At 44.4% G+C, this 27,557-nt stretch overlaps 1 protein-coding gene across 2 annotated transcripts in view; it reads right to left on the reverse strand.

Annotated features, from left to right (window-relative positions):
* The window catches only part of GHITM (growth hormone inducible transmembrane protein), a 53,271-nt gene extending 36,352 nt beyond the window's left edge, over positions 1 to 16,919 (reverse strand). Inside the window, exons 1-3 of one of the 2 annotated variants that reach the window (XM_077454897.1) lie at positions 16,900 to 16,919; positions 12,851 to 12,996; positions 6,394 to 6,493 (exon numbers count right to left, since the gene is read on the reverse strand). In XM_077454897.1, coding sequence (XP_077311023.1) covers positions 6,394 to 6,493; positions 12,851 to 12,979 — 229 coding nt within the window. In that variant the 5' untranslated portion in view covers positions 12,980 to 12,996; positions 16,900 to 16,919. Of the gene's footprint in view, positions 1 to 6,393; positions 6,494 to 12,850; positions 12,997 to 16,215; positions 16,364 to 16,899 lie in introns of those variants that run through there. The other variant, XM_077454896.1, reaches the window with a different exon arrangement.
* Positions 16,920 to 27,557: the final 10,638 nt, after the last annotated feature.

Consider the following 27,557-nt stretch of genomic DNA (forward strand, 5'->3'; position numbering starts at 1 on the left):
TGCCCGTTTTAAAAAAAAAAAATTTTTGCCAATAAGACTCGCTTTGCATTTAGCATGGGTGTGCAGCCATCCATACCTTTTCCCTCTACACATATACCTGCAGCAGTAACAGGGTGTGATCCCCATGTACAAGCTTGATTTCAGACACCACTACAGCCGGTTCACCTAGAGCAGTAGGACTGCTTTTAATGTAGTCATTAAGGGGGCAAATCCTTCCAGTCCTTAAATGGTTGAAGTTTTTTTATTGCATTTGAAAAACCCCAGCGCAAATACCATGCGACATAAAAATTTGCAATGCCATTTTATTCTCTAGGGCCTCTGCTAAATAGTAATATATATATATATATATATATATATATATATATATATATATATATATATATATATATGCACACAAACAAAAACACACACACATAATGTTTGGGGGTTATAGGTCATTTTCCAGCAAAAAATAAACATTTTTACTTGTACACAAAAAGTGAAAGAAAAGGCTTAGTCTTCAAATGGTTAAACAAAGCACCAGATGCCACTTTTTAGAAACTTGCAATGTAAGAGAATAACTACTTAGAGTTTTTCAATGGTTCCTTAAAAACAATTTTTTTAATGTTCTGACCAATGCACATTTTTTTCTCCAGCACTTTCAGGAGTGTTGGATAGAGGTCGACCGATATGGGTTTTTGTCTGGTCGATGCCCATATTTAGAAATCGTGGTGGCTGATGGCCGATATATAATGCCGATTTTTTATTCCACCCCCCCCCCCCACATCTCATAAAATCTAACAGCCGCCTTTCACACTGGGGTATTTTTGAGGCACTTTTGGACTAAAAATAGCACATGTAAAGTGCCTGCAAAATGATTCCCCTGCAGTCTGTGTAAAGCGCTGGCAGGAGGTTAAAAAAAAGTTCTGCAAGCAGCACGTTTGGAGTGGTGTATACCGCTCCTCCACCACTCCTGGCCATTGAAATTAATGGCCACTGTTGCCGAAGCGCATGCAATACGATTTCGCAGCGGCACTTCACGGGTGCATTTAACCTCTTCCTCGGCCACTAGTTGGGTTATAAGTGCCCCACTAGCAGCCGTAAAGCGCCGCTAAAACTACCATCGTTTTACCGTCAACGCTTGCCCCGTCCAGTGTGAAAGCAGCCTTAAGTAAGTGATACAGCAAATTTTACATTTAAACATTAAACAAAACAAACCTCCAATCAGTTTACTTGTATGTATAATTTTGATTAAAAAAAAAAAAAAAAAAACTGTATAATACACAAAAATAGGTAATCATTTTAAATCATTAGTGTATTTTTTCCAAAAAAGGTACTAGTAGCTGTCTTTCTGGGAAATTTTTCAGGACGGCACACCTGAGAGATGAGAGGCTCCTCCCTACAGGAAACACAATCAATCGACAGCTGTTTTAAGTCCCCACCCTTCCCCTTGATCCTCAGTTTGTTGAGAAGTAACTCCTGAACCCGATTCACAAGGGAAATCATTCCTCATAGGCACTCACCTTCTAGTGTTCTACAATTTTCCCTCCAACGGGCGGGAAGTAGGCCTGCCATCCTGGAAGACTTCCCAAAAAGACAGCTACCGGTAAGTAACTGGTACCTTTCTCAAGTCATCTTCCAGGACGGCATACCTGAGAGGATAAAACAAGTACCTCAGGCCTACCTTAGGATGGGGCCACTGCAAGACCCTCTTGGCGAACCTTGGTTCTGCAGTGAGCTTTACCTCCACTCCATATGCTTGATGAAGGTATCTTAGTTGGACCATGCGGCTGATCTGAAGGTCTGCTCCACAGATGTCCCTGCCTTTTCCGCTTAAGATGCAGTATCTAGGTGGAATGGGCTCTTAAAGATGGAATCAGAAAACATGTTAAACTTGTAGGTTAGCAATGTTGCCTGTCTCACACATCTAACAACCATGGCCTATTGTGCCTGTAGGTGCTACTTAGAACCACTAAAGATAAATCAGAGACCTGCTATTTCCAGGTCGAACAAGTGAGGGGTCCCCAATGCTGTGACTCCCTGGAGGAGGAGTGCAGCCAAGGTAGATCAATAGGAAATACTGCTCACTGCTGTGCCTGATATACAAACGATAAGGCAGTAAATGTAGGACATACAGGACACAAACATTCAATCTTTGTGTTTGTCTGATGTGTAGCAATATACCAATACTGAGCAGAGATGCCACCATCCTCAATGTGTCTCTCAGCTGAGCAGCAAAAACAAAATCAGAAAAAAAAAAAAAAAAGACAAGCAACCTTCACTGCTGTGTCCTTTCTGATATGCAGCCAATAAAGCAGTATATGCAAGACATAAAAAAGGACAGACAACCTTCAATCTTGTATATGTCTGAGGTGCAACAATATAACAATTCTGAATAGAGATAGCACATACATATTGAAGTGATTTGGCCTTGCGACTGAACATGTCAAATCGCATGGCTAAAATCGTCATGACACCACTTTGTGGTGCTGCACGGATTACCAAAGGCAGTGTACTATCCCTGGCAGGGGTTCAATTTGTATTTCTACTATGTAGCCCAACAATTACAAACCATCAATTTTCACTGCTGCCTTTCTGATAAGGCAGTAATACAGGGCACAAAACCCCACAGACCTTAATCCTGTATACGTCTGATGTGCAACAATAAAACACTCGGAATAGAGATAGCACATCCATATTGAAATGATTTGTCATGCGACTCAACATGTCAAATCACATGTTTAAACTCGGCAGCCATTGCCGTTAATAGCACTGTCTGAATCAGCACAACGTCACTTTGCGGTGCTGCACCGATTACCAAAATCAGTATATCTACTACCCCCTAGCCCGGGTTCAATTTGTATTTCTGCTATGCAGCCCAACAAATCAGGACCATCAAACTTCACTGTTGCCTTTCTGATGAGTAACCAACACGGCAAAGCCCCACAGACAGACCTCAATATTGTGTATGTCTGATGTGCAGCAATATAACCATTATGAGCAGAGATGTCACCAGACTCAATGATGTACATTTCTGCTGTGCAGCACAAAACCAGAAAGTACAGACCACCTTCACTGTTGTATTTTTCTGATCTGTAGCCAAACAAAGCAGTACCTTTAGGATATAAAGGACAACAAACAAGCTTCAGTGCATTTCTGATGTACAGCAATATAGCCCTTATGAGCAGAGATGTCACAAATCTCAATGTGTATTTCTACTGTGCCACAAAAACATCCGAGCAAGGACAAACCTTCATTACTGAGGTCTACAGGTGTGCAGCCAATGAGGAGTCATGGTCTATCCCTAGATGAAATAACCAACAGGCAATTTATTTCATAGGCATAGCCTGGGCTATAGATACTAAACCTTCACCACCAGTGAATGAACAAATCCTAAAATGGTTGGACACACTACTATAGTAGTTGTTGTCCTACCTTACCTCCATAGACTGAGCAAACACTAGCCAGCTTATACCCAGGTGGGGCCGATTAGCAACTAAAGTCTCAATGAGCCCAGCCCTAGAGACCAATTTAAGACAGCCTCTAGAAGAGGTGCTCACCAATTTAGCCTGGGGGTAAATAGCTACTTGCAGGCTTCAAACAAGCAATCATGTAGCTCTTGCATAGATTTTCACAGAAAATCCTCAATTAAAAGGATGTAGGAAGCGATCTATGGTGAAATGCCTTTAGATCTGCCACTGAGTGGATTGTAGCCCAAACCAACAAAAAGGTTTTTCTTACCTCCTACACTATAATATAACCACAGTGTAAAGGTGGAGTGGGAGGTTGGAGTTTATGAAAGTTACCTATAGCAAGCAACCCCCAAAAAGGAGGATCTGTCACAAGGGAACCCCTACGGTGCCACACAGAAGCTTGTTCCCTGCCCATCGCTGAATGTTAGGTCAGCTTTTAAGCATCTTAAAGCAACTTCAGATTCCTAGCAGCTGGGCTAATAGGGCCGGTAACCTAGTGCACCTGCTGACCAGGGGAGCTTCTGAATCCACCAACCACTGCCCAATTAATAACTTGTTCAGTGGTATACCTGGCCTGTAAGTAACTTTTTGTATCTACCGGGTCCCCTCTGTACGCTATTTTCATCCCTACTAATGTACCACAACTGGGCATGTGGGGAGAGGCTGGCAACCTATTGTTGCGATAATCAGTGTCTCTGCTGTAAGAGGGAGCTGTGGCTGGTGGTTTTAGCAGTAGGGTCTGGGCTATTTGTATCCTGACCCCAGGCTCTGCACTGCTACAGTCAGTATATACACAGGGAAGGGGAGCAATGGCCTACCTACCTCTTTCCCATCTGAGGTGGTTTAGGCACACTCATTCCTCTGCACCACCTGTCCACTATGCAGCGTCTCTGATGTAAGAAGAGCTGCGGCTGGTGTTTTTAGCAGAGGCTTCAGGGCTATTTGAATCCAGACCCCAGGGGAGATCTCAAATGGCCAGAAACCCTCTGGCTGGAATTGGGGATTTTGCAGCTAAATCCCCAAGGCAAAAGGAACGTACTCACCGTTGTAGTCTTCCCTTTTACCACAGCCAGTGGGCTTGCTTTTCCATCCTTATGGTCCACATGCAAGGAGGATAGCTGCCAAAGTGCCCTCCCCCCCAACTGCTGTCCCCATAGGGAGGTGCAAGGTTAGGCTGTGCCCTGCACTGTACCAGTCAGTATATACACATGGGGAGGGGGCAATTCCTTCCGTTCCTCATTCCCATCTGAGGTGGTTAAGGCAGACATCCACCGCAATGAACTGGTGCCTCCTCGCTATAGCGAAAGGAGGATGTGGGCGTTTGCTCCTGCTGACTCTCAGCCTTCCCTCCTGGGTAATAACACCGCCGTCATTTTCCAGACGTTTGAAAAGGACACGGGTGCTTGTCGTCGAGCCCTCTCCAGCAGCCCACGTGAGCTACCGGGGGGCCCAGGAATTGGGGACACGATCCCCCTGGAAAGAACCGATGGCCAGCACCCCCGTCTGATCAGCCACCTGGACAGGTAAGGAGGGGAAGACAGGATAATGGACCCTGAAGTTGTACCCAGGGTCCTTCAGCTCTCAGGGGGGCTCTTCCAATTTCTGCTGCCTCCCCGAGGAAAAGATAGGGGAACCCCCCCCAGGAAGGATAAGAATATCCTACCAGACCCAGAGGCTTCCCAAGCTTGTGGTCCGGCTCCCAGGGGGAGACCACCAGCCCCAGGCTTCGGGTCATTTGGGGAAAAAAAAAAAAGTTTTGCTGTGTAGGGAGAAACACAATCAAAAACTGAGGATCAAGGGGAAGGGTGGGGACTTAAAACAGCTGTCAATTGATTGTGTTTCCTGTAGGGAGGAGCCTCTCATCTCAGGTGTGCCATCCTGGAAGGTAACTTGAGAAAAATTGCGTTTGAAAGACGTCTGCGCAAATGCCGTGTGACATAAAATAATGCAACAACCGCTATTTTATTCCCTAGGGCAGTGATGGCAAACCTTGGCACCCCAGATGTTTTGGAACTACATTTCCCATGATGCTCCTCTACACTGCAGAGTGCATGAGGATCATGAGAAATGTAGTTCCAAAACATCTGGGGTGCCAAGGTTCGCCATCACTGCTCTAGGGTCTCTGCTAAAAAAAATATATATATAATTTTGGGGGTTCTAAGTGATTTTCTAGCAGAAAATACAGGATTTTTACTTGTAAGCAACAAGTGTCAGAAAAGATTTAGTCTTTAAATGGTTAAACTGAGAAATCTACACAATTCATTCATAGGTGTAAACATTGCATCTCTTTCCCCTCTGGGCAGTCTGCCAAGAAAAGAGCAAACAAGGCTTCACTGAAGACTCAGGCAACTTGCATTGACTTCTATTACAGAAGTCGTTTGCAAGTCACGCTGAAGATATATCTGCTTTTTTTATCAGCACAAACAGCTGATGCCGATTAATTAAAAACCGCCAAATATCGGCTGATATATCGATCGACCTCTAGTGTTGCATACCTGTCTTTACCAGCCTCGACTTCTATTCGCTCTCCCCAAATTGTACCTCTGTCACCTGTGTCTGTGTACATAATTCTGGCTCTTACTGTAGATGCCGACTTTGTGTGCATTTCTCAGCTCACCCTCACAGTTTCTTGCATTAAAGAGCCGAGGCTGACAGCAAGAGAGGCCACACAGAAAACCAAATAGCAATGATAAGTGTCAAAATTATGTACAGACACAAGTGACAGAGTGAAGAGAAGAGCAGAGCAGAGCAGAAAAGCAGCCGACACTGCTGAAATAGTCGGATCATGGAAGACCTTGCATGGCTCAGAAAACTGTAAAACAAACCATTTGTGAACCAGAGACTAATTGTTTTTCTCTACTGCTGCAAGTGTTTTAAAAATAAAATGTGAGGTCTAGTAACAGGCTCTCTGACATGATGTGACTTTGCAGATATTACTTACTACGAGCTGCTGTTTCCATCGATGGCTCAAAAGCAGCCTCCTTGATCTCTTGACGTGCAGATTTACCACGCAATCCAAATCTAGTTTTAGTTGCATAACCCTAATCAAACAGAAGCAAGTCATTAGTACAAAATCATTGAAGAAAGTGTTACCCCAACATCTCATCTTCCTTATATGTGCCTACTGTACCATGTACGAAAATGTATCCTGTTCTCTTTGTAATGCTTCCTTTGTGTGAAATACCTGGTGTTCCTGTCAGTCACTCTGCTTTCCTATTGAAAACAAAGAATGAGAGCACAGTGTGGTCCGTTTTCTGGCTGTGCTGGGAACCAAGCTTGAGCTCCCTCCAATGATTTGATTTCTGCAGACACGACCCCCCCCCCCAGACATTTACTGGAGATAACCAGTGTCCCGCTGTATCTCTTCCCCCACCTCTCTGAGATCCTTATGAAGCCGAAAACAGAGGAAATGTGATCGCTTAAAAAAAAAAAAAAAAAAAACAACACACAACTGAATGGGTTGTTTTACAAGGTAAGGGTTCACATAATCTTTAAAGGAAACAACTGATTGTGTATAAGTAGCATATAGGCATAAACACAAAGTATTCCTGAAATGCCCCTGGTACTGGATCTATCTCCCCACTATAAACTGCTGCTGGGGTCTTACACCACCATCCCCGTGCCAAGGTTGGAAGTACTGACAGACATTCTGCAGTGTTCTTATGAGATGTTCACCAGAGCTGCACCGACGCACACTCCCACATTTGACAACACACAATACCCCAGATTGTTGCTTCTGATGCGGATTAGACTATGCTATCCACTGCACATCTCCCTACTCTTCACTACATTATTAGCTAGCAAGAATATAAAAAAATAAAGAAAAAACAGACATATGTATGCACACAGCTGACTACTACATAACAAATTTGGTATCCCCAAACATAAAGGGGGTAGAAGAAAAATTCTAGGACCATTATTTGGGTTTAATTCAATCTCTGAAGAAGTCACATGAGTGTGACCTAACATGTAGGGCGGAGCTAGGCGACGTCATCGTGGACTGCAACCTAAAGTTGAGGGCCACTATTTTGCATTACTTGGTGTTCGATCGGATGTTATGGAGATAAGCTCATTGTTTTCTAGTCTTTGTGAGTGCATATAAAAGTTATTTAATACATTTTATTGTATATATTTAATACTGCACTTATAGGGTTGTTGTATCTTTCATACCTGAGGTATTAACCCCCCTAGCGGTAATCCTGAGTCTGGCTCGGGTTAGGAATTTGCTGATAGAAGCGGTAACCCCGAGCCAGACTCTGGATCGCTTCGCTGGATGCAGGGAAGGACACAGGGAGACTTACTTACCTTGTCCCCTGGATCCAGCGATGTCCCCCGCGCTGTGTGAGCAAGCTGTCCTCCGCTCTATTCACAGTGCCGAATGCCGAAATTCAAAAAAGTAAAAATACACAAAACACACACAGCACTGTAATCTTACAGATTACAGTGCTGTATTAAAAAATACACACCCCCTTTGTCCCTAGTGGTCTGTTCAGTGCCCTGCATGCACTTTTATATTATAAATACTGTTTTTTCTGCCTGGAATTTGGAGATAGTCCATAGCAACCAAAAAGTGTCCCTTTTTCAGTGTTTTTGGATTTGAGTACATTATTGAATAATTTTTAGTATTCTTTATTATATTATAAACTTTATCATACCCGGGATGTCTGCTAGACTCTGGTTTGAACAGATTTAAGAGAGTTATTCCTAAGAATTACAGGACTACAAAATAAAACGCCAAATTCCCATGCAAAATAATTGTACCGCTTTCAGCACCTAAAACCGGACTGAATCATACCGCCAGGGAGGTTAAGTAGATGCAGCAGACCTCCAAACTCTTTAAAGGGGTAAATACCTGGATCTGTGGAGAAACCATATCCGGAAGCGGGAAAGAAACCTGGATGGTCCGAGTGCATTGAAAGTGTTGTGTCCTTAATCACTTCCCACCCCAGCAATTGTGATATGACGCCCGCAGAGTGGCTCTCCCATACTGGGCAGGCATCATATGTAGTTACATAGTAAGGTTGAATAAAGACACCAGTTCAACCTGAGTGTCTACAATTGTCCCCTGTACATTGCACACTCACATCATTTCCTACCCTCAAGGAGCCCACAATCCAAGGTCCCCATTCATATACTAGGGCCAATTTTGGACAGAAGCCAATTATCCTACCTGCATGTCTTTGACGTCCTTGGCTGTCCTGGAGTTGTAGGGGGCTTGCTCGCAGCACGTCACTAGGGAGCCGATGTCTGCCGGGCACCCGCGACGGCTCATCAAATAGCATTAATGTGGATCTGTGTGTGTAAACACACAGATCCATGTCCTGTCAGGGGAGAGACTGATTGGTGTTCCTATATACTAGGAACACACAGTCTCCTTCCCTAGTAAGCCCCCACAGATTCACTGCCTAGGTAACACATTTAACCCCTTGATCGCCCCCTAGTTTTAGCCCCTTCCCTGCCATTGACAATTACACAGTAATCAGTGTATATTTACATCGCTGTATAATTGTCAATGGTCCCAAAACATTGTGATGTGTCCGCCACAATGCCGCACTCCCGATAAAGAAAAAAAAAAAAAAATGCACATCACCACCATTACTAGTGAAAAAAGAAAAAAAAAAAAAAAAAAAAATGCCAGAAATCAATAACCTATTTTGAAGGCGCTATAACTTTTGCACAATCCAATTAAACGCTTACTGAGATTTTTTTACCAGAAATATGCAGATTGACCTAAACTAAGGAAAAAAAAAATAGTTTTTTTTTTAAACTAGGATATTTATTATAACAAAAAAGTAAAAAATTTTGTTTTTTTCCAAAATGTATTGTTTTGTTTATAGCGCAAAAAAAAAAATTTGAAACAGAGGTGATCAATACCATCAAAAGAAAGCTCTATTTGTGGGGAAGAAATTATCAATTTCATTTGGGTACAACGTCACACCACAGAGCAATTGTCATTCAAAATGTTACAGCGCTGAAAATTGCCCTGGGAAGGAAGGGGGTAAAAAAGCCCTGTATTGAAGTGGTTAAAGTGATTTTAAAGTCTAGTTTGTTTAAAAAAAACAAAAAGAAGAGCAGCCCGGATCCCCCTCTTCTCGGGTCTCTCTTCGGCTCTCATGGCCCCTACCCCCTGTTGGGAGACCCCAGAGCAAGCTTGCTAGGAGGGCAGCCGAGTCACAGCTCTGTGTATGCATTCAGACAGGAAGCTGCAGACCAGCCACACTCCCTTTCTATTCCCACTGGTTGTCTGACTAATTGACAGAAGCGGGAGCCAATGGCTCCACGCTGCTGTCTCAGCCAATGAGGAGGGGAGTCCCAGATGGAGAAGACATTCCTACAACAACGTTTGAGCTAAAGGGACCTCAGCTAAGCATTAGGGAGCAGCTGCTGCCCACAGAAGGCTTTTTTTCATCCAGTTCAACCACAAAACCCTCCGACCTTTTTTTTCCCCCTACACCTGTAAGGGAAAAGGCATAATGAGAGATGGTATGCACCACATACTAGCTCATTATGAAATACTTACCTTAGAACGAGGCACCGGCATCTCACTCGGTCCACACCGAGGGAGCTGACATGTTCTCTCTGCGTGTCTTCCGGGTATCGTGGCCGGAGCCGCAATGTTGTCACTCCCGTGCTTGCGCGTGGGAGTTTTCTTCCCGGGATGGTCTGGTACTTTCAGCCGAGAAACTGTGGAGCGAATGCGCTGCTGAAGTCAGTGGCTGCGAGGAGAATATCTCCTAAGCCGTACAGAGTGCCACCTAGGGCTCTGTTCTATCGGCAGATGCATTGGGGACTATGGAAGAAGGGGAGGATCAGCGAAGACTGGAACAAACCGCATTTTTACACAATGCAAATTATAAACCCCATAGGTTCTACAGTGAGTACAACAAGCATGCTTTACTGCATATACAGACTGATTTTACTGTTGTGGGTTTAGTAACACATTAAGCGTTATAGACCTATGTTATGTGGGTCTCATTAAGAAGGCGAGGGCACTGTCTGTACATTTGTGGTGCAGCACAGGTGTTTGATAAGAACAGTGGATACTCCACTGGAATTATACAGAGACTAAGAACTAAGTTCACTGGGCTGTGGTTTTGTTTGACATCACAATAAGACTTGAAAAATAAGTATTATTTACGCTATGTTAAATGTGGAACTTTATGCTTTCGTATTAATATTGGCGGACAGGCAGCACTTTTAATGCAGAAGAAACATACTTCGTCTCTCCTGCATTAAAGCTACTTAGCTGCCTGTCTGCCGTTGTACAGTGAGCTGCGCGGGCACAGCCAAATTAAAAAAAATTCATCAATGCCGAATCTGACTTAAAGGGGTTGTAAATGTAAGTGTTTTTTCACCTTATTGCATCCTTTACACTAAGGTGAAAAAACGCGTCTATGACCGACCCCCGTTTTACTTACTTGACCCCTCGAACTTGTCCCACGGGGACATGCCCTCTCTATGTCGGGTTTCTCGGCTGTTGATTGGTTAGCTTGATAGCAGAGCAGCCATTGGCTCCCGCTGCTGTCAATCAAATCCAATGACTCGGCCGCCGGTGGGCGGGGCCGAGTCATGCATTTGGCATCTATGGACCCTGAATGGTGGACTCGGGAGAGCGCCTGCAAGGTAGCTCCCCGGGAGAGCACGTCTCCCAGGGGGTTAGCTGAAGAAGGGAGGAGCCGAGAGAGCCGCCGAGGGACCCCAGAAGACGAGTTTAGGGGCCACTCTGTGCAAAAAGAGCTGCACAGTGGAGGTAAGTAGGACATGTTTGTTATTTTAATTTTTTTTAAATGTAAGTTTAGTGTCACTTTAACTCTTGTGCATGCGTAGGAGTGACGCCACCCCCGTCCGAGCATTGACAGTGGTCGGCAATCAAGACCTGGGAGCCAGCTGTCCAAACATGCCAGCACGCGGGGAGCTTGAGGATGTCGCATCACTAGAGCTGAGGGGAGTATGGTTCCGATTTCAGCATGTTTTTTGTGTTCAGATTCTCATGGGATATATGAATATAATAGATGTAAATGTTAAAGTAGGAGTAAATTCCCACGAATGAATTTAACCCATGGGTAAGCCTATAATAAAGCTTACCTAGAGGTACGGTAAATAGCTCAGTTTAAGAGATAGTTACTATAGGTGCAGCCGGTGACATCACCTGTGCGTGCATGCATACTAGCACATGACATTGCCTTGCAGATTTAAAAAAAATAAAAACAATTTCCAAAAAAAAAAAAAAAAAGCCAGCAGTTTACCTTTGTTATAGTGTGGCACATACTCATTTTATAGATTTATTGTATGTGTGTGGGAACACATTGCTGTCAGCAGCATTTTGTTAGCATTATTTGGGGCTAATGGCCCGTACACACGATCCAAAAATTGGATGAAAAATACCGCTTTCAACACGACCATACGATAATCAAATCTTTAGTACAGAGCTTTCGAGAGCCGACCACGACTTTTCATCCGATATTATTCGATCAGACAAGCACAAAAAATTTCCTTTAGACAGTACAGTTGTCGTCCGAAAATACAATACAAATACACTACAACACATGACGTCCGATTTTTTTTTTTCTGTTGTAGGAGAATTTGTGACTTTAGTAACCTATTCAATGTCTACTTGCGACTAGTAAGCAAAAAAAGTCGGACGATCTGACGTCCGATTTTCGGATCGTGTACACGGGGCATAAGTAGTTGGTTGGGATCATTTGGTGTGCAGGAGTATTATTTGTGTTAATACTAAATTAAGCTAAATGTTTTCAATGTGTTGTCCATTTAAAATGCTGGGTATTGTGGTTTTATGCAGTTTCCCCAAATACACATTCTGCTTTCAGACAGGCAGTGATAGGAAATCTCTCACCAAAGGAGGCTGACAAGGCCACAACATGTTTGGTTTAAAAACAGTTGGTAAGCATTAGAACCTCTGTCAAGTCATTACTGTTGTATCTGTCTAGATGTAATACATTTCCTGCGTTTCATTTTGTCATCTCACTCGACCAGAAGTAAGGGAAAAATAAACAAATAAATAAAATCAACATGTCACAGACAGCACCAGAATCCTGACAAAAAACATTCCTTGTCAGTACACCTGTCCAGAGATTACTTGTATTTCTGATGTCAATGCTTACTGAATCACTGACCTGGAACCTGTAAAATAAGGACATCTACCACTCACTTACAGCATACTTGTTCCAGAGCTGTAACTAAAAGTATTGAAGCCCGACACAGCCAGGTATCCAGTATTTTCAGAGAAAAGCCAGTGATGGTAGTACACATACTCTTTTCACAACAGCTGTACTAAAAAAAGGGGGTGAACTTTAATATGGCATATTACCAGCCAATGAATGGTAAAGTGAACTTCTTACACGTAAAGAACAAATTATACTAATAAGGCACGCTCTTACCTGGTTAGGTTGTACAAGCCATTGGCTTGTTTTCAAAGGGGAACTCCTGAGAGCTGGAGAGGCATGAGTCAGAGTTGGGCGGACAAGGGTAGGAAGGCCCCTAAGGCACGCCATCCTTGCAGCAAGCATCTTGTATCAGCGAAGATCTAAAGCAAAAAAGAATATGAATGTTTCTTTTTGGATAGGGTAGGTTTCTATTGATGTCTGGTAAAATGTTTTATCGATTTCTGTTTACATGACTGAGCCCACAGAGATTTGCCCTGGCTGTCCCAGTGACCATTGTTACTGGGTCAGAAAGTGAACGAAAATCCAAAATGTTTGTCACCAGAAGAAAATGTGTCCAGTGGGAAGTGTAAATGGGGTCCCCCCCCCCCCCCCCCCAACTTCTTACCGCATCTCTGGGACAGGAGATTAAGGAGCAACTCTAAGCAAAGTCTTTTTTTTTTTTTTTTTTTTTTTGGGATTGGGTGGAGAAGGATTAGACAGTCTGTGAAGTCTTTATTGCTATAGGAAGATATAGTCTCCCTATGATGTACTGGAAGCAAACAGGTGGCAGCCTAGAGCCCCAAGCAGATCTCCATGCACTGTTATAATTAGAGGTTTACTTCCCCCAAAGTGCACAGCACCCTCCCGTTAGAATAAGACTAAGGCCCCTTTCACAACTTCAAAATCGTGCAATTTCCATTGCGATTCAACAGTTCGACTTTAAACGAGATTTTGATTTCAGTGCAATTTCTATGCTATTTGGAATCAGTAGGACTTTGCTGCAACTTTGGCATAACCAGCTTGTGCTTACAAAGTCGTACTTAAAGCAGGAGTAAACCCGCTGAAGTTTTTTTTTTTTTTTGACCTGCAAAGGAAAAGGCATAATGAGCTAGTATGCACCGCATACTACCTCATTATGAAATACTTACCTTAGAACGAGGCCCCGACATCTGGCCCGATCCACGCCGAGGGAGCTGACATGCTCCCTCTGCGTTTCTTCCGGGTATCGCGGCTCCGTCACTGTAAGTGGCCGGAGCCGCGATATCGGCACTCCCGCGCATGCGAGATTTCTTTCCGGCAGGGTCCGGCGTCTGCGGGACTTTCAGCCGAGAACCCCCTGTGCACATGTGCCGCTGCAGTCAGCGGCGCATTGCGAGGGGAATATCTCCTAAACCGTACAGGTCTAAGAGATATTTTTTTTACCTACAAGTAAGCCTTACTATAGGCTTACCTGTAGGTAAAAGTAAAAAAAAATAAAAAAAATTACTATACAACCACTTTAAATAGTACTAAAATCGCATCTATATTATTCAGGTGCGATTTGCGACTTTTGAGGGTTTAAGATCTATGGACCTCAACTCGCATGGAATTTGGACCAAAGGAGTGCAGGGACTACTTTGAAGTCGTACTAATATGAATGGTTGTCATTGGAAATCACGGGGGAACGACTTGTCATGCAATTTTGCAGTCCCAAGTCGAAGGACAAGTGTGAAAAGGGCCTAAAACGGTGGACAAATTGGAGCGTCCGACACTTTTTTGGGAACCAGTGACACTTATACAGTGATCAGTGCTAAAAATATGCACTGTTACTGAACTAATGATACTGGCAGGAAAGGGGTAAGTGTGTCCCTAGAGGGTGCTTTATAACTGTGTAGGGGATGGACTTACTAGATGAGCAGAGTTACACAGTGAGTCAGGTTGAAAAAAGACACAAGTCCATCTAGTTCAACCCAAAGAAATAAAAAATAAGAAATCATACAATCCCATATACACAATCCTTCACCCAGTTGGTCCAGAGGAAGGCGAAAAACCTCAGAAAAACAGGAACACAAGCTCACTCTGTTCATTTCTGACAAAACGATCTCTGTGAGGAGCAATCGCGGGTGGCCATTGATAGGCTACCCCTCTGGCTAATTAGCGCCCACAGTATCTGTTGCACGAAATGATGTACAGGTACGTCATTCCACACAATAGAGCCTCCCTGCTGCAGTATATATGTGGTGGGTGGTCCTCAAGTGGGTAAAGAAGAAATATGTAGTTAGTATGAACCATTTTGGAAGAAGAGAGGGTTATAACCCGTCTTTTTTTTTTTTGCAGTCTGTGTCCCATTGGGGAGGCTTCCCTTCACTTCCTGTTCCATAGCCCAAACAGGAAGTGACAGGAAATCCCTCAAATTCACCAGGGTCCCTGAATGAGTTTCCTGTTAAACCACTAGCTGACCGATGCACGCCTATATACGTCAGCACAATGGCAGTGGTGGGCAAATGACATACCTGTACAACCCCTTTCGGAGCAAGGGATAGCAGGCGTGCGCCCGCTGCATACACCGTGACTGCAGGACCGACGGACTCGATGGCCGCCGGTCTCCCGGAAATCGTGTCACAGAGCCTCAGAATGTTGAACACGGCATTACCCTGTTCTGCCTAGTGTCATGTGAGTTGAAGCCCACCCCCCCTCCCCTGTTATAATCCCTCCCTAGGACACACTTAAACCCTTTATCACCCTCTAGTGGTTAACCCCTTCACTGCCATTGTCATTTACACAGTAATCAGTGCATGTTTATAGCACTGATGGCTGTATAAAATGACAAATGGTCCCAAAATAGTGTCAAAATTGACCGATGTGTCCACCATAATGTCGCAGTCCCCCCCCAAAAAAAAAAAAAAAAAAAAACAACTAAAAAATTATCGCAGATCGCCACCATTACTAATAAAAACAAAAAAAAAATGCCATAAAACTATACCCTATTTTGTAGGCGCAATAACTTTTACACAAACCAATCAAAAAACGCTTATCGCAATTTTTTTTTTTCCAAAAATATGAAGAATACATATCAGCCTAAAATTGAGGAAAACATTTTTTTTATACATTTTTGGGGGATATTATAGCAAAACAAAAAAGATGCACTCTCTCAAAATTTATGCTTTTTTTTTTAAAGTGTAAAAAATAAAAACCGCAGAAGCGATGAAATACCACCAAAAGAAAGCTCTATTTGTGGGGAAAAAAAAGGACATCAATTTTGTTTTGATACAATGTCGCACGACTGCGCAATTGTCAGTTAAAGGGACGCAGTGCCCTATCACAAAAAGAGCTCTGGTCAGGAAGGGGGTAAATATTTGCCATAAAATCCATATTTTGGGATTTTCTGTCTCTTCTGGTGATAACAGTAAACAGGACAAATATAAAGGGCTCAGACGGCAATGACAGGGGTTCTAACCCTTCTCCATTCTGTCCAATACCAGGAAAACGTTTTCAGGGAACCGCCAGCAGAAAAGTGCTATTAGAGTCCTCCTAAATGTGAGCTGTAATCACGCTACACGCTATATAATGAGCATACATCGGTATAACATGGAACTGTACAACACACTTCCCATAATTACCTCTTACTATACACGAGACCAATCCACAGGAAGACCTACAAGACCTCCGAATACACAAACCCACTCCGCACGCCGCTCTGTCTCTGACGTAACTGCCCAGCAACCTTCCCGAACTTTCCCAAAGCACAAGTTCCGCCGCACAGGGCATGTCGGGAAACGTAGTTTCCTTTTACTTTCCAGCGTCCTTCTGGACCAACTAGAAACTACAACTCCCGCAATGCCTTGCGGCACTGACACCCGCCTACTCTGTCAAGGGCACTGCGCTGTGTTATGAGGTTTGTTACACAACCAGTCCTCAGAGTCCTGCCCTCTTCTGCTTAGTATTGCTGGGAAGTTTCAGCAACGTAATAAGTAATAATACCGTATATATAAAATACATAACATTTATAATAATAATAATATATATATATAAGCAAAATAATGTCAATTTTATTAAATAATAAAAGAGATTGTAAGGAGTCAATACACTAATAAGATAATAAATGAAGGAATACATGTGCAGTTTTAGAGTTGTAGCAATATATCTATATATAGTAAATATAGTCTATTATATGTGCAGGTTCTGCTTTGCAGTGTTACACATAGGTTGTGCTTTAAAGTGGAGGGCCACCCTAAACAAAAAAGAAGCAGCATTAATATTCGTTAAAAAATAAAACATTTGTACAAAAAATTTTTTTACCTTACCAGAAACACCTGTTGCTAGGCAGTCTTCCTAATCTGCCTCTTCCTACTCCGCGGTGATCTTCGGTCGTCTCTCCTCCTCCGCGTTGTCTTCTGGGTAATGGGGCGGGCTGTGTTCTGGGAACTGTGTGTTTCCTAACACAGCACGTCCCATTCATAAAGCGCCGCGCGACTAGGGTTGCCAGCTTTTCTTCAAGTCAAACCCGAACACTTTAGCGGCGCACAGCAATTTCTTTTTATAGTATAAACTATACATATATTTTGCAATTAAATAACATTTGTAATCATATGAATTTAATAACAAAAGCCCCCCTTTACATCAGAGTCCACAGAGTTCCCCTTTTACATCTGATGCTCTGGGAACCCTGATTTAAGGGTGGACACTGAGAACTCTGATGTAAGGGGTGCTCTGAGAACCCTGATTTGCCTTAGTGTACTTATTCAGATGCGGGAGAGAGAAGGTCACTGACCGGAATGGATGGTGATCTCACTCACCCCTTGGCAGTCAGCACCTCACATCCAGATGTATCTGAGACTGCTGGACTTCAAATTTTCATTCCCAACTTTCCTTTTCTGAGGCACAGAGCCAGGGATTGGAGTGTGGGCAGACACACTGACACAGAGGGGTAGGGGTGGGGGGAAGAGATGCAGATAGAGCCCTCTCTCCTCTCCCATCTGTGTGTGTGTTTTGGGGGGAGGGGGGGTTGTTAGTGCTGGCTTTGGGCAGTGTGAAAGAGTGTAACAGACACTCTAAGCTTAGACAACTGCAGCCAGCAACCCTGCTGGGAAGCCATAGTCCAGTCTGAATCATGTGTCCGGGTTTAAGGCAGTCTGAAACCCGGACACATGATTCCAAACCCGAACTGTCCGGGTGAATCATGGACAGGTGGCAACCCTATGCGCGACTCGCGCGTGGCTCTACTGCCTGTTTTCCTTAGTGACGATGGCGGCGCTGGGACCCAAGAGCCGCGGGACGGCCTCAGGCGGCCGACATTGCAGGCACCCTGGAAAGGTAAGTGTGCTTATTAAAGAGGAAGTAAAGGCAAAAAAAACAAAAAAAAACACACCCTGTAAGGCAAAGGCATAATGAGCTAGTATGCATAGCATACTAGCTCATTATGAATAACTTACCTGATAACTAAGCCCCCGAAGCGGTCCTCCGTCTTCCTCTTCACCGCTGCCATGTATCCCGGAGCGACTTCCGGATCTCGCTGCTCTGGCGCTGTGATTCGCCGGAGCCGCAATGTTGTCACTCCCGCGCATGCGCACGGGAGCCGACACTCGCGGCATTTCTCCGCGATATGTGGCCTGCCCAGTGCGCCTGCGCGCCGCTGTCTATGGCGCATGCGTCGTAGACAGCGGTGGCTGTCTTCGGGTAAATATTTCCTAAACCGTATAGGTTTAGGAGATATTTCTTGGACCTACAGATAAGCCTTAATCTAGGCTTACCTGTAGGTCAAAGTTGGTTGTAAGAGTTTACAACCACTTTAAAAGTCAGCAGCTACTTTTTTTTAGCTGCTGAATTCCCCTCTGGAACACCCCTTTAAGTAGAACTAAAAGAAAAGGCATTTTTTTCCATTTTGGATAGCTTGAGGGAGGGTTATAGCCCCCGTCAGTTTTTTATTTTTCTTTAACCATCTGTCTCCCATTAGAGATATTTCCCTTCACTTTCTGTCCCATAAACCAAAACAGGAAGTGAGAGAAAATCACTCCAAAGTTAGGGAATCCTTTGTTGACACCAGAAAGAGTTTTCCTTTTTGGAAGATTTCCCCTCTATTTCTATTCTGGTGACGACTCATAATTTGGTATTTTGGCTTACTTTCACTCTTTTTTTTTTTTTTTTTTTATAAATTCTTTATTTTCATAATATAGTGATACAGTCTTTCATTTATAGACACATACACATCTACATCTTATATTTAAACCAAGCCGTTCATAATTTCATCGTGCTAGATTTCTCCTATTACATTACTTATTTCCTTATATTCACTATTGTTATTTTTTTTTTTTTCCCCCCTTAACCTGGTATAGCCCTGGTTATTTATCTTTGAAGAAAAAGAAGCAAATAATAAAACAACAGAAAATAAGAAAACGAAGAGAGAGAAAAATAAATAAATAAATAAATAAATAAATAATAAAATGTTCTCCTTTCACCTCCTCCCCCTCTCTCATCCCCCTCCTCCCCCACCCCTCCCCAAGAAAGAAAAAGAAAAAAAAACCGAAAACAAACAGGGATCAGCATCTACTGGTTTTGTTCCCTATATAAAATATAGGGTTTCCATACTTCATGATACCTATCTTCTTGCTCTTTCAGTATCATAGTCAGATTTTCCATTTGTTGGATCTCCGATACCCTGCTCATCCATTGTGATTTGGTTGGAGCCAGCGTCGTTTTCCATAAAACTGGGATGCATGCTTTTGCTGCTGTAAGCAAATGCCTTAAGAGAGATTTTTTATATTTTTCTATAGATAACGGAACATCGTGCAATAGAAAAGCCGCCGGATTTTCCCCAAGAGACACATCTGTTATTTCCTTTACTGTTTCCGATACCATCTTCCAGAAATCTTTTACCCCGGTACACTCCCAGAATATATGTAATAAGGTTCCCTCGGCTCTCTGGCAGCGCCAGCACAAATTTGATACTTGTGGGTATATCCGGTGCAATACTTCTGGGGTCCTATACCATCTAGACAAAATTTTGTAGCCCCCTTCTTGGTATCTAGTTGCTATCGACGCCTTATGTGTGAACATGAAGATCTTATTTTTCTGTAAGTCTGAGAAAGTGACTCCCAGGTCCCTCTCCCATGCTCGTATAAAAGTTAGGTCTTGTGAAGCTTCTTGTTCCATCCGCAATACGTACATTAATGAGAGGGAATGTTTCAGTGGTTCACCTTTTAAGCATATCTGTTCAAACTCAGATAGTGTCCCTAGGAACCCAGGAACCCAGGAACCCAGGCTCTGCCTCTTGGGTCTTTCCTTCAGCCTCCACGAGCTGGTCTTCTGTAAATGGCACGGAGACCAAATCACTAGTGGCGTCGCTACCAGGGTGCAGACCGCACCCGCGTAAAGAGGGGGGACACCTGATATAAGGAGGGACTCCGCTGGGGACACCTGATAATAAAGAGGGATTCCGCTGGGGACACCTGATGTAAAGAGGGACTGATGGCATCTGGTGGCAGGCAACGTGGCAAGTGACACGCTCAGGGCTCCCACTGATTCTGCATTATGGTGAGTTGAATTATTTCATTTTATATTATAATGTAATAATAGAAGTAATGCGCTTCAATCACCCTGACACCATATTAAGAATGGTGCCAAGATGATTGAAGTGCCAACACCAGGAGTTTGGAGTATCCTTATCTGCTGATTGTTAAACTTTATGGAATACACATATTTCTATTGTAGTGTACAATCTGGGCCTGCTGTCCCTCCATCCCTCTTTCTTTCCTTCCTTCTCTTCCCCCCACCCAATTTCTTTCTTTCTCTCTCCATCCGTTGTTCATCTCAGACTCAAACAACACCCCTTTCAGCCACACCCCATTTAAACCACACCCATTCTCTTTGCTGTGGACTAGGCTGGGTGGTCTATTTGCTGGACATGGCTGGGCGTTCTCTTTGTTGTGGACTGGGCTGGGTGGTCCCTTTGCTGGACAGGGCTGGGCTTTCTGTTTGCTGTGGACTAGGCTGGGTGGTCTCTTTGCTGTGGACTGGGCTGGGTGGTCTCTTTGCTGTGGACTGGGCTGGGAAGTCTCTTTGCTGAACAAGGCTGGGTGTTATCTTTGCTGTGCACTAGGCTGGGTGGCCTCTTTTCTGTGTACTGGGCTGAGTGTTCTCTTTGCTGGACTGGGCTGGGAAGTCTCTTTGCTGAACAGGGCTGCATGTTATCTCTGCTGTGGACTAGGTTGGGTGGTCTCTTTGCTGTGGACTGGGCTGGGAAGTCTCTTTGCTGAATTGGGCTGAGTGTGTCGTGGAAAAGTTCCCTTGGGCGCCGTACGCAAATCCACACTGTTGCAAAATGTTACAAAGCACTTAAGAAGGACAAAACAATTCCTTTGCGCTTAAAAGCGCGTGTGTATCAAGCTCTTTGGTACCAGGAATTTGAAGTACTTCATAGCACCAGGTAGAATCAGGAACAATGCTGCTTCAAGCTGGAATCTCAAGCGTCTGTGTGCTGGCCCCAGACCCTTGGTCTTTTTATTCCTTGGACACAAAGAAATGACAAACAGGAAGTGATTGCCCACAACAGACAAGCACTTCCTCAGTACATGAAATTACATCACAGGAAATTACATACATTAAAGGGGAGGGCACTCACAAGAGGAAGTGCACACACCCCCTTTAAGTCAGCATGCAGCACAGCAGATACTGTTTAAAGTAAACATTATCTATTAAGCTCACTCTACTGGTTCTTACAGGCTTGAGACAATCTGTGGGGACATTGCTATTGGTGTTGTCAATATACGGTACTGGTATATTAACAAGGCAGATACCAATGTCCTCTTATTAAAGCAGATATGTATCCAAAAGGGACAATGTAGTCACACAGAGATAAAATAATATGTTTATCTCGTTATGTGGACTTCGCTTCTCTAATGCGTATAGTTATTTGAAGGTCAGAAACCCAGCTCATTGCGTTTGGTACCTACAAACCAACAAACATCCACAGACACACAGAACATGTCTCAAATCCCATGAGAAGGTTTTTATACTGACCGTTTTTACCACTGGTCTCGATTTAACCCAAGTGCGCTCTGCTAGAGCGCTCCTCAATTAAACCAGACACAGGGACACAGATGACAATCTATAAAACACACATCCTAGAATAAAAGGTTCACATAAATGTTATACAATCAAATTTCCACAACTGGTGTTATCTCTGCTGTGGACTAGGCTGGGTGGTCTCTTTGCTGTGGACTGGGTTGAGTGTTTTCCATTTGCTGGACTGGGCTGGGAAGTCTCTTTGCTGAACAGGGCTGGGTGTTATCTCTGCTGTGGACTAGGCTGGGTGGTCTCTTTGCTGTGAACTGGGCTGAGTGCTCTCTTTACTGGCTGGCCTGGGTGGTCTCTTTGCTGGACTGGGCTGGGTGGTCTCTTTGCTGGACTGGGCTGGTTTGTCTCTTTGCTGGACTGGGCTGGGTGGTCTCTTTGCTGTGGACTGGGCTGGGTGGTCTCTTACATAATTTCATAGTTGGTGAGGTTGAAAAAAGACAGTCCATCAAGTCCAACCTGTGTGTATGATTATATGTTAGTATTACATTGTATTTCCCTGTATGTTGTGGTCATTGAGGTGCTTATCTAATAGTTTTTTTAAACTATCTATGCTCCCCGCTGAAACCACTGTTTGCGGAAGAGAATGAAAAGTGGGAAGTGGGGCAAAAAACTGTCCCCCATGACCACCTATGGGACCGTGTCAGGCATAAATGAGGGATTTTAATAGGTCAAATGTAAAGACTTTTGATTGGTCAAATTTAAAGTTATATTTGAATATAAACTGTACTCAGCTCATGCTGGGGGGTATAAAAGCAAGAAGACTGCGTCATACAAATGACAGACGGCGCTGTATGAAAGAATAAAATCGTTTCAAGATATGATGAAGTCTATGCTGCGACAGCTGATGGAGAGGGCTGGTTTTGAAGGCGACGTAGAATGTATGCGGCAGTGTTTGTCGTTGCCTGCGGGATCTCAGGCTTCTGTCCCTGCCATCAGGGTGATTCCAGCGGTTCCTCCTGTGATGGGGAATGAACAGCTAATGCCTTTGTTCCGCCCACCCGGGCATCTTCCTCCTCTGGGTCAATCTTCTGTGTCTGCATGGGTTATGCACCCACCTCTTCTGACTGTCAATCAAGAGGCTTTGGGACACTTATCTCCGAGGCTAGAATTGGGCGCATGTGCAAAAGTGAACTCTGATCTTAGGCGTTCTGCAAAGAGACCTCGCAGGTTTGAATCCCGGTCACCGCCTAGAGTTTTGAAGAAGCCAAATGAGAAGGTGAAGATGCCTAGGAGGTCTGCTCATGTGAGACACACCTTACTTAAAAATAAAAAGACTAGTTCAGCAGTGAGTGTTGCTCCAAGGGGAGATATTGATATTACACCTGTGGAGCCTCCTGTATTATCTGAACATTTGCATGACATGACTGTAAATGATGATGCTGCTGTTGCCATGGAAACTCAAGCTCTGCCTATTCGTGCAGTGGTGGTAAATGACCATGCAATGCAGGTCGTCCCTTCAACTGGTGCAGGTGTGTCAGGTGAATCTTCTGACATTGCTATATTGTGTAATTTAGCAAAAAAGTTTTCTGCAATTGTAGATAAATTACAATCTCCTGCAGTTGTTGATGTTAGTAATGTTGCTTCAGCATGGCGAGTTGATTCTTCCAATTCCACACTGACTCAGTCTACAGAATCTAATCATTTAAATTATAATTGTGTTCATCCTTCTGTGTCTGTGTCATCTGTAAATGTTCCTTCCACGCAAGTACCTGAGGGTTGTTTGAAGGAAGCGTTGTCCTGCGAGACTTCACCTTTGGGTTTTCATCTTAGTGTTGCTTTTAAAGAAAAAATCTGGAGAGGTGATTATATCGACATTTTTTCTTTGTTACCTTTGTCCATGGAACATCGTTTTTGTAAGAAAAATTATAGGTTTCATGTTGATAGAAATACATCTGTTCTACGATCGTTTAAGAATTGGTTACAATCTTTTTGTATCTTTGCTAGTGTTCTTGGTGAAAAATATCCTGAACGTTGTAGTGGGCTTTTCCGACATATTGAAATTATTTTGGAAGCCTATAAAAATTTTCATGGACAAGCTTGGTATTATTATGATGAATCATTTAGACAAAAATTGGCTGTGCATCATTCTCTTAAGTGGGGGATGAAAGATGCGAGTCTCTGGTTAAACCTATTATTACCTCAAAAACCACAGTTTTCTAAACTGATTGTTGCAAACCCTACTGGATCTCACAAAGGTTTGTGCTTTCATTTTAATGATGGTCAGTGTAAGTGGCCGGCCACTTGTAAATACAAACACATGTATGTATGTATTGTTCAGGTGCATACCCTGCAGCTAGATGTTTTAAGAAAATGGTTGTTGGCGATACTCCTTCGAAAGAGTCCTTTCTTAAAAGCAGTGACTCCCGTGATGTTAGAAAACATGCTGCCGTGGCTTATTCTTCCTTTCAAAATATTTTATTTTATAGTAAAGGCACTTACATACGTATAACAGTACATAAACTAACTGCAGCAGGGAGGGCCTGCTGTCACAATGTAAGTAATGAAAGCAGGAGACATTAGTGAAAGACAGACAATATCAAAAGGGTACAGTCGGCATGCCCTTCCTCATCGAGGGGCTACATGAAGAAGAGGTAAACGGAGGGTGACCCCCCCGGGAGAGCCCACCAAGTAGAACTATCAGGGGTAGCTCCCAGGAGCCCCCATCCCGACACCCCTAATAGGGAACTTGCTGTGCCAGGATGGGGGAGTATCCTCCCAGGCCCCCCCCTCTCAGAGGGATAAAGCAGTTGGAGGACCGTCTGCGGTGGGTACCGCAACATTAAATTGGACTGTATGGTGAACCTGTCAATTACAGCTCTGTTGAGCAAACCAAAAACATAGAACGACTAGAAGGACAGAGAAAAGAAAAGAGGAGGAGAAGAGGAGAACAGAGGGGTAAGGGGAGGTAAGCTATGTCCTGAAAGGGTGGAAGGTTATAGCAGGGGAATGTTTCGCATTCAATGTACGAGAGGGCGCTTTAGGGGTGAGGTCTGGTCACTAGGGGAGAGCCTGGGGGTACCCCAGGCAGCAGAGAGATTCCCATGTAACGGGCCCAAGGGTCCCACACCTTTCGGAATTTAGGTGTGGTGTCTGACAGAATACCTGACAGTTTTTCTTGGGACATTATCCACGATATCTTCCTCTTAACTGCGAGGAAGGAGGGCTTGGGTTGCTTCCATGCGGAGGCAATCGCAATTTTGGCTCCTAATAGGATAAAATAAGTTAGTTTCTGAATGTTACCAGACATCAAAGGAACCGGGGTATTGAGTAGCGCAACCTCTGGAGTTCTCGGAACCCGGCAGCCTGTGACTAAGTAAATCAAGTTGAAGATTTTAGTCCAGAACGAACGAAGTCTAGGGCATTCCCACCAGATGTGGATCATGGAGCCACGAAGTTGGCACCCCCTGAAACATAAGGGGTTAGCCGTGGGATATATTTTGGCTAGCCTTACTGGAGTGTGGTACCACCTGGTTATCAATTTGATGCTAGCCTCCATTAGTGAGGTGTTCTGGATCCCACGAAAGGATCTGGCTAGGGCCAGCTGCCAGGTTTCGAGACTGCCAGAGGTCTGGAGATCAGATTCCCAAGCCGTCATATAGGGGGATTTGCCCGTTGGGGAAGTGAGAGCCGTGTAGATCACTGAAATGCCACCCCTCTGCTCCCCGATCCCACCACACCAGGCTTCATATTCAGTAAAGGAAGGAGGAAGGGGTTTGTTTTTCCAAAGTGAGTTCAAGAAGTGAGATATTTGTTGGAAGCGGAACCTCTCTGTATCTGGTAGCTCTAAGTGTTCGATACAATAAGCCAGGGAAATCGGACCCCTGGAATTGAAAAAGTGACCTATCCGGTATAGTCCCTTATCCAACCACCATCTGAAGGCCTCAATGTTCAGACCAGGGGGGAAGTCATGATTACGGAACATGTGAGCAAGGGGTCTTAAAGTGGAGACTAGGGAAGGCTCTTTGCGAAGACCGTCCCATAGGGCGCAGGAGTGAGATAGGGATGGGGACATGATGGGCGGCCTGGCTTTGGGCGGGCACCATAATAGAAAATCTAGTGTAAAGGAGGGAACCGAACAGCGTTCTATGGACTGCCAATCCGGTTTCTCATATTTGGAGTAGATCGAGGAGAGTTGGGCTAGGCGAGCTGCAAGGTAGTATTTGTGGAGGTTAGGCAGACCCAACCCCCCCCTGCGTCTGTGCAGGAAGAGCGTGTTTTGCGGTAGACGGTATCCCTTATTACCCCAGATATATTTCAGTATTTTGCTTTGCAGAGAGCAAAGGTGGTCCTTCCGAACTGGTATTGGCAGGGCTCGAAAATAGTAGAGGATTTTGGGGAGAAGGGTCATTTTTATGGAGTTAATCCGGCCAAGCCAGGATAGTTCGTGTTTAGACCATGAGGAGAGATCAGTTTCCAGCTGTCTGTATAATTTGGGGTAATTGTGGGCATACAACATCTCTATTTTAGGTGTAAGGGAGATACCCAAGTATTGGATGGCAGTGTCACTCCATTGGAACGGAAAGGATTGTTTGAGTGAGAGGACTTGGTGGGTGGGGAGAGAAATATTCAACGCCACAGACTTGGAGTAATTAACCCTCAAGCCTGAGACCTTGGCAAAGTCGTCCAATACCCGGGATAAGTTGGGCAGGGTTGTGAGGGGGGAGGTGAGGAACAACAGTATGTCGTCCGCGAAGAGTCCACATTTGTGCGTTTGACTACCGCATTGGACACCTCCAATGTCCATATTGTGGCGGACTGCGATCGCCAGTGTTTCAATGGCTATTGCAAATATGAGGGGGGACAGGGGGCACCCCTGTCTGGTCCCCCTGGTGATGGGAATTGGCTCAGAGAGGTATCCCTGCATTCGAATTTGGGCCCTCGGCTGGGAGTATAAGGCCCGTAATAAGCCCAGGAAGCGAGCCCCAAATCCCCACCTGTCAAAGAGCTGGAAGATGTACTGCCATGAGACCGAGTCGAAAGCCTTCTGAATATCTAAGGAAAGGAGGAAGCCAGATTGTCCGGGTCCCCCTTCCCAATTAGACTGCAAAATGGAGATAATATCAATCGCCCTCCGAATTTGATCAGGTCCCTGTCTGCCGGGGATAAAACCAACTTGGTCCTTGTGGACGTAGCGTCCGATAAAGGAGGCTAACCTATTGGCCATAACTTTCGTGAGAATTTTGAGATCATTATTAATAAGGGAAATCGGTCTGTAGTTGCTGACATCTTCCAAGTTCTTGCCAGGTTTGGGGATGACCGTGATATACGCCGTGTTAAGGTGGGGATCCAGGGGGTCTCCATTAGCTTTATGATTACCGAGATTGGCCAGGTGAGGGGCTAGCGTGTTGGCAAAGGCTTTATAGTAAGGGATCGAAAGACCGTCGGGTCCAGGGGCGGAGCTTTTTTTAAGAGCCTTTATGACTTCCAGTATCTCCTCTGCCTGGAAGGGGGCTTCCATAACTTGTTTGTGAACGTCCGATAAGACCGGGATGGGAAGTCCCTCCAAAAACTTTGGAAGGAGGTTATCTTTGGGAGGTGGGGAGCTACTGTAGAGAGAGGTGTAAAAGTTCTGAAAGGCATTCAGAACTGTGACCGGATTAGACGTGGGCGGGAGTCCTGCGCTTCTGATCCGAGGGAGGGTGCTCAGCTTGGTTCTAGGGGAGAGTCTATTAGCCAGGAGTGTGCCTATTTTGTCCGCCTGTGAGTAAAATTTGTGGCCAGACCACCTAACCGATTTTTCAGCTTTCGTGGTGAGGGCGAGATTGAGTTCTAAGCGAGTCTTGTCTAGTATGGAGGTGGGGGTGCGGAGGGGGTCCTTTTTGTGAAGAGCTCTGAGTTTAGAGTATTCCTCTTCTAGCTTCAGGATGGTTGATTGCCTTTCCCGTTTTAT

Source organism: Lithobates pipiens, unplaced genomic scaffold, assembly GCF_037356315.1.
Source record: "Lithobates pipiens isolate NorthernLeopardFrog02 unplaced genomic scaffold, aLitPip1_a1.2 Scaffold_25, whole genome shotgun sequence".
NCBI lineage: Eukaryota > Metazoa > Chordata > Amphibia > Anura > Ranidae > Lithobates > Lithobates pipiens.